This window comes from Asparagus officinalis, chromosome 10 (genome assembly GCF_001876935.1).
Source record: "Asparagus officinalis chromosome 10, Aspof.V1, whole genome shotgun sequence".
NCBI lineage: Eukaryota > Viridiplantae > Streptophyta > Magnoliopsida > Asparagales > Asparagaceae > Asparagus > Asparagus officinalis.
The window spans coordinates 7,737,757-7,749,636 of record NC_033803.1 but is presented as its reverse complement, the minus strand read 5'-3'; the positions used below and the strand labels follow the sequence as shown (position 1 = coordinate 7,749,636).

Sequence of the window (11,880 nt, the reverse complement as noted above, 5' to 3'; positions counted from 1 at the left end):
TTTCCAACAATATTACAGGGCTCGTTATTCCCCAAATACACTTTTTCAAAGTCCCTTGCTACATAGTTCTGGAGAAGCTTTCTGTTAGCAATGGCATGGAAAGATGCTCCTGAATCAATGACCTAAGAATCCAAGTCGCTATCCATAGCAAGGATCAAGGCATCCTGCACGATATGAGCCTCCTGCTCATCCGCATCCTTCTTTGGACTCTTGCAGACTGAAGACATATGGCCCTCCTGACCGCAGTTCCAACACTTCCCTTTGATAGGCCTAACCTTCGAGTTCGATCTCTTCTTCACTGATTTTGACCGATTTCTATTCTGGTTTCCTTTCTTCTAGCTTCTGCCTCTCTACTCGAAACTTAGAGCTGGACCTGAATCTTTTGATTCGGACGATTTCCTTCTAACCTCCTCGGATAGAATCATACTAACCATCTCACTCAGCTTCAACTTTTCCTTCCCTGCCGAATTGCTAATTACCGTCACACAACCTGCCCAACTATCCGATAACTGCGATAGTAGTAGAAGGGCCTGCACTTCGTCATCGAACGTGATGTCTACGGAGATAAGCTGATCAACAATCGTGTTGAACTCGCTGAGGTGTATCGTGAAGGACCGTCCTTGTGCCATCTTGAGGTTGAAAAGAGTTTTGACGAGATGCACTTTATTTGCTACCGACGGTTGCTCGTACATCTTCGCGAGCGTTTCCATAAGCCCCACCGTCGTCTTCTCCTTCAAAATATTGTGAGCTACTGATTTAGCGAGCGACAACCGAATTTGCCCTAGAGCCTTCCTATCTAATATCTCTCAATCACCATCTGACTCCTCTTTCTTCTGTCCCTTTTCCTTACCCATCAACGGGTGATACAAATCCTTCTGGTACAAATAGTCCTCTATCTGTGACTTCTAGTAGGTAAAGTCTGAACCGTCAAACTTCTCAATCTTAGATTTGATTTCCTCTGCCATGGCTCTCTTTCTCACAAATTTGTTGAACGAAGCTCTGATACTAGTTGTTGGGGATTCGAAACAATCAAATCAAATCCGTACTCTTCCGGATCTTGTGTTTGAGAGTTGAGCAAGAAAAAAATTCACCACAAATCAAAGATAAAAACTTGTAGGAATGATACGTGTGTATCTTCTTCTCTGCTTCGGGAGATTAGTGATCCTCATGGGAGCTTGAGGATAGGTGATTCTCATGATATCTTAAGAATAGTGGTGTGAAGCGATACGGCGGAGCACAGGATGGAGCGTGAAGCGAGTCGGAAGAACGAAGAATCAAAGCATGATACGAGAGTATCTTCTCTTCGGACCTTAGCGATCCTCATAGGATCTTGAGGATAGATGATTCTCATGATAGCATGAGAATAGAGGTGTTAATCAGTACAGTGGAACACAGGTGGAAGCGTGGAACGAGACGACGAGCAGCAGATTCGAAGAATCCAGTTTTCAGCTCGTGAGTCGACTCATATATGTACATGAGTCGACTCATCAGGTTGAGTCGACTCATGCCTGTCATGAGTCGACTCAAGAACTCAAGCCCTGTTAGCAAAAGTCTATGACCAGTCGACTCATCAGTTATGAGTCGACTCGTATGAGGTCATGAGTCGACTTATAACTGTTCATGAGTCGACTCATTAAAGGTTTCCTGATTCGTTTGGGTTTCTGTTTGCACGAATTCCTATTTGGGTTTGGTCTTGTTATTTACCAGATTGTCATCCACGTTTGTACACCTATATAAAGGGTTGTTTAGGGTTTCTAAACATGAGGATCTGAGAATCAGAAGAAAGAGGAGAGGCCAAGATATAGATCTAAAGAGTTTTAAGTCTAAGTGAGATCCTAATCAAAAGGATTGGGGTTTAGATTGTGAGGATCTATGAGATCTTAGATCAGAAAGAGATTTTAATCATTGTACTAGGGTTTAGAGAGTATTGAGAGGTTGTTCTCGATTCTAGTGAGATTGTGAGGGAGAGATTTGTAATAATTGATTCTTTATAATCTAGAGAAAGTATTTTCCTTCGCCATACTGGATTGTTCTTGTGTTTTAGTCGTCTTCTTTTCAACCCACCTTTTGATAATTCCGCGATCAAAGGGTGCTCGCACGGCGACTCGTATTAAGGAAAGTAAACAAGAAAGAACACACCAGATTTAACGAGGTTCGGCAACGTGCCTACGCCTCGGGAGCCACACCACACAATTCTTTGATTACTTGAAGAAGATTACAATGCTTGTAATTGGCCTCTCTCTCTCTCTAAGATATCTAATCTCAAAGAGCCCTCAAAACCCTCTTTTTTTCGAGCTCTTTTTCTCTCTTAAACCCTAAAGGGACGTGTTTCTATTTATAATAAAACATAATCCCAAATAGATTACGATTCTAAAATGAGTCTACCATACCCTGATGTGGCAGACAACACACCCATGGTAGACAGGACAGAGTCTGCCACACCCTGGTGTGGCAGACACCATATCCATGACAGACAGGACAGATTCTGTCATACCAGGGTGTGACAGACACCACACCCATGACAGACAGGGGAAATTCTGCCACACAATGTTGTGGCAGACACCACACCCATGACCTGTCTTGAATTTTCATGTGATTATTGATTTTGATTCTAGGTTTGGGTCTCCACTCTCAAGACCAATAATCTCCCACTTGGAGATCAAACCATCATCAATGAGCTGTCCCGAACTCCGCCTTCTTCGCAAGCATCTTCTCCTACTTGGAAAAATCCATTCTTCAATCATCAACATTCTTCTCAATGGTGACTGCCTTCGTCAATATGTCCGCCGGATTTTGACTCCCCAAAATCTTCATTAAATATAACTTTTCGTCTTCAACTAGCGAGCGTATAAAATGATATTTGACGTCGATGTGCTTCGTTCTGGCATGATATATTGGATTCTTGGCAAGATATATAGCGCTCTGACTGTCACAATAAAGAACTCCTCTCCCTTACTTCAAATCCAACTCTTCCAAGCACCCGTTCAACCAGATCATCTCCTTGCTTGCTTCGGTCACCGCGACATACTCAGCCTCGGTTGTAGATAAAGTCATAATCCTTTACAGACGTGAGACCCAGCTCACTGCTGTCGACGCTAAGGTATAAACATACTCCGTGGTGCTTCGCATCGTATCATGATCACCGACGAAGTCCGCATCAACGTATCCCTGCAGCACCAACTCCTTACTCCTGAAACATAGTGGTTTATTTGTTGTTCCCCTCAAGTGTCGTAATATCCACTTCACGGTCTCCCAATGCTGCTTCCCTGGATTGCTTGCAAATCTGCTCACAACTCTCACTGCATGAGCGATGTCCGGCCTCGTGCAAACCATCGCGTACATGAGACTCCCAATGACGGAAGAATATGGCACCCTGCTCATATGCTCTCTATCTGCATCTGTCTTAGGCGATTGCTCCTCAGATAGCTTGAACTGACTTCCAAGGGGTGTGCTAACAACTTTAGCATTCTACATGTTGAACCTCTGAAGTACCTTCTCAATGTATTCAGCTTGGCTCAATCTCAATGTCCCTTCAGTTTCATCCCTACTGATTCGCATCCCTAGAATCTGCTTCGCTGCACCCAGATCCTTCATTGTAAATTTCTTTGCTAGCTGCTTCTTCAAACTGTTTATCTCCTCCAAACACGATCCTGCTACCAACATGTCATCAACATACAATAACAAAATAATAAAGCTGGACTCGAACCTTTTGAAATAACAGCAATGATCCGAATTACATATTCTGTAACCATTGTTCTGCATGAAGTTATCAAACTTCTTATACCACTGTCTCGGAGTCTGTTTCAAACCATATAAGCTCTTCTTGAGCTTGCACACCATCTCTTCCTTTCCTTCTTTAATGAAACCAACAGGCTGCTTCATGTAGATTTCTTCATCCAAGTCACCATGAAGAAAGACAGTCTTCACATCTAACTGCTCAAAAAAGAGGTCTTCTGCAACCACCAAACTCAACACTACTATGATGGTTGTGAGTTTCACAATAGGGGAAAATATCTCCGTGCAGTCTACTCCTTCCCGCTGTTGAAACCCCTTCACTACTAATATGGCCTTGAATCCCTTGCTTCCATCACTCTCTTGCTTGACCCGGTAGACCCATTTGTTATGTAAGACTTTCTTCTGTGCAGGTAGATGGGCTAACTCCTATGTCTCATTAGTGAGTAGAGAATCCATCTCCTCTTGCATCGCATGCTCCCACTGCTGAGATTCACTCACTTGCATTGCCTCTTCATAACACTCTGGCTCACCGCTATCTGTCAACAATAAATAGTCAAGAGATAAAAGATATCTGGGATTTGATTTGGGTACTATGGATGACCTCCTAAGCTCCATGCGCTGGGTAGTTTCTTCTGCACCTGGAGCCTCCTCCATTCTCTGATCAGAACAAACATCATCACCATTATCTGGAAGTTCCTCTATATCCATGTACTCAGATCCATCTGTATCTGAAATGCTGCTCCTACTGCTTTGGCTATCCTTGGCATCTTCCCTGTTCTTGTACATCACCTCTTCATTGAATATCACGTCCCTGCTTCTGATGATCTTCCTATTCTTCTCATCCCAAAGACGATACCCGAACTCATCAATGCCGTATCCAATAAATGTGCACTTCTGTGACTTAGCTTCTAGCTTGTCCCTGACATGGTCATTGCTATGAACATAAGCCACACAACCAAATACCCACAAGTGTGAGAGATTTATCTTCTTGCCACTCCAAACCTCCTCTGGAATCCCAAAATCTAATGGAACTGATGGCCCGTGATTAATAAGGTAGGTTGTCGTATGCACTGCATCCGTCCAAAATGTCTTAGGCGGACCTGCATGTAATCGCATGCTCCGGCACGCTCTATCAAGGTCCTGTTCATCCTCTCCGCAATGTCGTTCTGCTGCAACGTCCCTGGAGTAGTCCTCTCTAAGCGAATACCATTCGTAGCACAGAACCTCTTGAACTCCTCCAACTCGTATTCCCCTCCATTGTCTGATCTCAGACACTTCACCTTCAGATCTGTCTCGTTCTCCACCATGACCTTCCACTTCTTGAAGATTCCAAACACCTCTGACTTGTGCTTCATGAAGTAAATCCACACCTTCCTCGAGTGATCGTCGATGAAGGTGACATAATATCTCGAACCGCCAACAGAAGACACACTGACTGGACCCCATACATCTGTATGAATCAACTCTAGCTTCTGAGTCTTAGGTGACCTTCCACCCTTCTGAAAACTAACCCTTTTCTGCTTCCCAAAGATACAGTCTTCACAAACCCCGACTTCCACGGCGTCGATCCTAGTTAGCTTTCCTTATGAATGCAAAATCTTCATCCCCTTTTCGCTCATGTGTCCTAGCCTGTTGTGCTACAGATCTGTACTCTCTTTGCCAGCTGCAATTGCCAGGGTGTCACTCGCATGTAAGGTGAGGTAGAGAGTTTCTAACTTGTTGCCTCGAGCAACTATCATCGTACCATTGGAGATTCTCCACGAATCCCTGTGAATGTCGAAACATAGCCTTCTGCGGCAAGCTGTCCCACCGAAACAAGATTCCTCTTTAGCTTCGGCACGTGTCTCACGTTCTTCAAGGTCCACTTAGAGCCCTTCATCTGAATCTGCACTTCACTCTTTCTAACAATATTATAGGGCTCGTTATTCCCTAAATACACTTTTTTAAAGTCCACTGCTACATAATTCTGAAAGAGCTTCCTGTTAGCAGTGGCGTGGAAAGAGACTCCTGAATCAATGACCCAAGAATCCAAGTCGCTATCCATAGCAACGATCAAGGCATCCTGCACGATATGAGCCTCCTGCTCACCCGCATCATTCGTTGGACTTTTACAGACTGAAGACATATGGCCCTCCTGGCCGTAGTTCTAACACTTCTCTTTGATAGGCCTAACCTTAGAGTTCGACCTCTTCTTCACTGATTTCGGCCGATTCCTGTTCTGATTTCCTTTCTTCTGGCTTCTGCCTCTCTGCTCGAAATTTAAAGCTGAACCTGAACCTTCTGATTCGGACGATTTCCTTCTAACCTCCTCGGATAGAATCATGCTAACAACCTCACTCAGCTTCAACTTCTTCTTTCCCGCCGAATTGCTGATTGTCGTCACTCAACCTGCCTAACTATCCGGCAACTGCGATAGAATCAATAGGGCTTGCACTTCGTCATCAAATGTGATGTCCACAGAGATAAGCTGATCAACAATCATGTTGAACTCGCTGAGGTGCATCGTGAAGGACCGTCCTTCTGTCATCTTGAGATTGAAAAAAGTTTTAACGAGATGCACCTTATTTGCTGCCGACGGTTGCTCGTACATCTTCGCGAGCGCTTCCATAAGCCCCACCGTCGTCTTCTCCTTCAAAATATTGTGAGCTACTGATTTGGCGAGCGACAACCGAATTTGTCCTAGAGCCTTCCTATCCAGTATCTCCCAATCATCATCTGACTCCTCTTTTTTCTGTCCCTTTTCCTTGCCCATCAACGGACGATACAAGTCCTTCCGGTACAGATAGTCCTCCATCTGCGACTTCCAGTAGGCGAAGTCTGAACCGTCAAACTTCTCAATCTTAGATTTGATTTCCTCTGCCATGGCTCTCTTTCTCATAAATTTGCTGAACGAAGCTCTGATACCAGTTGTTGGGGATTCGAAACAATCAAATCAAATCCGTACCCTTCCGGGTCTTGTGTTTGAGAGTTGAGAAAGAAAGAAATTCACTACAAATTAAAGATAAAAACTTGTAGGAAATAGGAACAAGAAAGAACACACCAGATTTAACGAGATTCGGCAACGTGCCTACGTCCTCGGGAGCCACACCACACAATTCTTTTATTACTTAAAGAAGATTACAATGCTTGCAATTGGTCTCTTTCTAAGATTTCTAATCCCAAAGAGCCCTCAAAATCCTCTTTTTTCGTGCTCTTTTTCTCTCCTAAACCCTTGAGGAACGTGTTTCTATTTATAACAAACACAATCCCAAACAAATTAGAATTCTAAAACGAGTCTGTCACACCCTGGTGTGACAGACACCACACCCATGGCAGACAGGGCAGAGTCTGCCACACCCTAATGTGGCAGACACCACACTTATGGCAGACAGCGCAGATTCTGCCACACCAGGGTGTGGCAGACACCACACCCATGGTCTGTCTTGAATTTTCATGCAATTATTGATTTTGATTCTAGGTTTGGATCTCCACTCTCAAGACCAACAACATCATGTCTAACAAAGTGAATACATAGTATAAAATATCACGACTTTTCTGGGGAAATCAAACAATTTTGTCCAAGATAGGATGTTCACATGATCAGGTGCATTTTGGCTATTTCTAGAAAGGCGAAAGAATGTAAACATTAACTATTGTAGGTCTATTGGAAAATATAAGGCAGACATTTTAGCAAACCATAATATAAGGAACACAATAATTGTGACGTGCTCTCACATTCATAGATGCATTGCATCGTCTTCACCTTCTTATGTTTTCTTTCTAGAAATGGAAAATGGCCAATGTTGCTTCTATTGTCATGGTAAAATAGCTAACTAAATAGCTTTCCATTTTAGTGATTTAACAGAGTATGTCTAGAATATTGCTCAATTGAATTCCCATGATATAGTTTTTACTCCTTATTATGTCAATCTAACATTTCTAATATTAATTGAGTAATTCAATGAATCTAACAAACTTTACATAATATTCATTATTTATATTGTGATAGCCAATAGTCCATCAACCTTTTGTAAGTGAATGCTATAAAGCGTGAGGAGAATGAGAAATACAAAAAGCTTTTACTTTTCTGTTTTGTTGGTTTTTGTAGGCGTATTAGCATTAAATGTATGTGGGAGTTTGACAGGAGACGTGGGACAAACCCAAAATAATTATGCAGAAGCTCTTTGGAAGAGTATCATGTTCTTTGAAGGGCAAAGATCTGGAAAACTCCCCTCCTCACAGAGGATGGCTTGGCGAAAAAATTCTGCGCTTCAAGATGGTCAATACATTGAGGTTCTCTCTCTCTCCCCCTCCCTCCCTCTCGTGTGCATCCCTTGTGTGTGCATGGTGTGCATGTGCATAGGTACAATTACCTGCGCAAACCACGTACAATTCCCTCTTCTTTTGTCTTAACCACATGATCATGTCTATAATCTCATATTCACAAGAAATTGGATTTCATTGGGAGTTATACTAATGTGAAGCTTGTATTTTGTGATTCATTTTGTATATTAATTAGTTTTTTGTTGTATGCCTATTGTCGGGCTTTACATCTTTATTGTTTCAAAATTATTGTTTATTCTACATTAAGTCTTTTTGTCTAGTTATTTAAGCAATTGTCATCTTGTCAAGTTTTTTTTATTTACATTCTCTTCCTGGTACCCTCTCTATAACACTAATATGAACCATTTATAAACCTTTATATAAGGTTCTTGAAACTCTTTTATCTATTCCATCCCAACTCACTTCCCCGTTTATATATTTCGCTTCCTTTCCATATGGAAATACTTTTGGAGAATTGTAACTGAGTAGTACCACTTGACCGTGATAGCAACATTCAAAGAGATTTTCTCTCCAAATCATATTACATGTTTGAGATGTGTCATACATCAGATTAGTTGTTGGCTGTTTGGTTGGTTTCCTAAAAACCAAGAATAGGAAATGGGAGCATGAAAACCTCTCATTTCCTATTTTCAACCATTTCCATCCCTAAAACTTACCCCAACATTCAATAAAATATTATTTTATCATCCAACTCATCCAATAAAATATTACTTTTATCATCCAACATCTAATAAAATATTATTTTTATCATCACATCATCCAACTCATCTCATCTCATCCCATCTCATATTTAAAAATCAATCACATCATCCAATAATATGGTGACAACTCATCTCATCTCCTTAAACTTTCATCTCCACCCATTTCCTCCAAAAAAACAAGGAAATTGATTTTCTTAAGTGTGGGTCACATCATCCAATAATATAATGACAACTCATCTCATCTCATCTATTTTCTTATTTTTAAGAATGAACCAAACACAAGAAAAGAACCTATTATAGGAAATAGATTTCTTATAATACATTTCCTTATTTTTTTTAGCCAACCAAACAACCTCAAAACAAGTTTTCTTAAAAAATCACTCACATCATCCAATAATATGACGACAACTCATCTCATCTCATCTCCTATTCTTTAATTTCCTTCTTTTTTTCCAACCAAACAACCTCAAAATAAAATTTCTATGAAATAGGTTTCCTATTCTTTGATTTCCCTCTTTTTTTAGGGGCTGTTCGTGTTTCGCAAAAAAGAATGGAAAATCAAAGAATAGGAAACCTATTTCCTAAAATAATTGTTTTGAGGTTGTTTGGTTGGTTTAAAAAAGAAGGAAATTATAAAATAAGAGATGAGATGAGATGAGATGAGTTGTCACATTATTATTGGATGATGTGAGTGATTTTTAAAAAAAATTGTTTTGAGGTTGTTTGGTTGGTTAAAAAAAATAAGGAAATGAATTGGAGGTATATTATTGATGATGTTTTGAGGTTGTTTGTGTTTGGTTCGTTTTTAAAAATAAGAAAATAGATGAGATGAGATGAGTTGGAGGTATATTATTGGATGATGTGACACATACTTAAGGAAATTAATTTCTTGTTTTTTTTGAGGAAATGGATGGAAATGAAGGTTTAATGAGATGAGATGAGTTGTCACAATATTATTGGATGATGTGTGTGATTTTTAAAAATGAGATAAGATGAGATGTGATGAGTTGAATGATGTGACACATTTCTTATGTTTGGTTTATTTTTAAAGGTAAGAAAGGAGATGAAATGAGATGAGTTGGATGATAAAAAATTAAAAATAATATTTTATTGGATGTTATGGGTGAGTTTTAGGGATGGAAATGGATAAAAATATTATTTTATTGATTTCCTTATACCGATTTCATTTTCTTTGATTTTAGGAAACCAACCAAACGGGCCCTTAGACAAACAAACAGCCCCAATATATACCACAAAGAAAGGGGTTTACAGTAATAGGTACATATGTAAAATTGTTTTTCAGTTTGCTCAGAACCTAAAGTTTCAGTCAAAATAACGTTAATAATAGCGGCCCAAATCTTTTCAATTAGACAACATCCATATTGCCTAAGCTAATTTATTTTTATTTAATTTTTATTTCTTCATTAACAGGTAGATTTGGTTGGTGGATATTATGATGCCGGCGACAACTTGAAGTTTGGATTTCCAATGGCTTATACAACTACAATCTTGTCATGGAGCATCATAGAATTTGGCATGGACATGGGCCCTGAAATTTTCCATGCTATGGCAGCAGTGAGATGGGGGACTGACTACTTGCTTAAGGCTACTTCTGAGCCTAATAAAGTCTATGTTGGGGTCGGTGATCCTCTGGCTGATCATAACTGTTGGCAAAGGCCTGAAGACATGGACACTGCTCGCACTGTCTATGTTATTGACAGTCAAAATCCCGGTTCTGAGGTTGCCGCTGAGACTGCTGCCGCATTGGTGGCAGCTGCATCCATCGTCTTTAGAGAATCTGATCCCGTTTATGCTGATGTGCTTTTCAACGCATTGGCAGCTGCATCCATCGTCTTTAGAGAATCTGATCCCGTTTATGCTGATGTGCTTTTCAACAGATCGGTTATGGTAATGGTCTCTTTTATCCTTCAATAAATACTTTATCAAAACTAAAAAAATCATTTAATCCTTTTGTTAATTTGCTTAGGTTTTTGAATTTGCTGATACTTATCAAGGCTCTTACAACACTAGTCTTGGTGGTGCTGTCTGCCCATTCTACTGTGATTGGAGTGGATATGAGGTATAGTTTTGCTCCTTTAGATTGTTCTCGAAAGATAATAAAGTATGTGTTAACAATTAATATAAGGCTTGGTGTTGTGTGCTAATGTTTCAGGATGAATTAATTTGGGGAGCAGCATGGATCTATAGGGCCTCTAATAGCACATGGCATTGGGAATACGTTGCTAGAAATATTCTTTGGCTGGAGTCTAGTAAAGGTGCAGGAGTGGGTGAATTTGGGTGGGATGATAAGCATGCAGGCATCTATGTGCTCCTTTACAAGGTATATTTAATGGTCAAACTAGTAGTAGAACCCTAAGTAATATAATTTCATTCCATTATGGTGTATGTGTTTTCAACTTTGAAACCCGTTTGTTGGTGCAGGACTTTCTCAAGAGCCAAAACCAACATCTAGTTCCCTACCACAAGAAGGCTCAAGATTTTGTCTGCACAGTGCTACCTGAATCACCCACCAAATCTGTGAATTACTCCCATGGTGAGGACCTGAACTTATAAATGCCAAATGAACTTTCATAAGCAATTCATCTTTCAAAGTAAGTGCTTTGAAATGTGATCTGTAATTTTGCCTGCATTAATCTTGTTGAGTTTGCTGCCATCTTAGGTGGGCTTCTTTTCAAGCCGGGAGGAAGCAACATGCAAAATCCCACAGCACTTTCTTTTCTCCTTGTTGTCTTTGCTCAATACATTAACGAGAATAATCAGATTGTCACCTGCAACAATGGTGTTATTGCTCCACCATCAAGGCTTATAGAACTAGCCAAAAGTCAGGTACTAATAGTCAGGGTCGGATTTACATATGAGTTAGGGGTGCAACTGCATCCAAACAATTTGAAATTTGCCTTTGATTTCTTCCAAATTTGCAAATCGTGCTCCTAGTTTTAAAATATTTGCACCCAGTACTCTCCCACTTTTGCTTAGGTATCATATTATATGCAAAATACCATGAAAAGTAGTAGCAAAAGCGTATTAAGCTGCATTCTTGTTAGGTACCGTAATTTTATTATATTATATTTTCATTTAAGGTAAATAGATACTTATCGTT

At 40.3% G+C, this 11,880-nt stretch overlaps 1 protein-coding gene across 1 annotated transcript in view; it reads left to right on the top strand.

The window, feature by feature from the left end:
- Nucleotides 7,501–11,880, top strand: part of LOC109826415 (endoglucanase 8-like) — a 7,541-nt gene continuing 3,161 nt past the window's right edge. The window contains exons 1-7 of the mRNA XM_020393449.1: nt 7,501–7,534; nt 7,823–8,007; nt 10,191–10,610; nt 10,747–10,839; nt 10,933–11,100; nt 11,202–11,313; nt 11,440–11,606. Coding sequence (XP_020249038.1) covers nt 7,501–7,534; nt 7,823–8,007; nt 10,191–10,610; nt 10,747–10,839; nt 10,933–11,100; nt 11,202–11,313; nt 11,440–11,606 — 1,179 coding nt within the window. The remainder of the gene's footprint in view (nt 7,535–7,822; nt 8,008–10,190; nt 10,611–10,746; nt 10,840–10,932; nt 11,101–11,201; nt 11,314–11,439; nt 11,607–11,880) is intronic.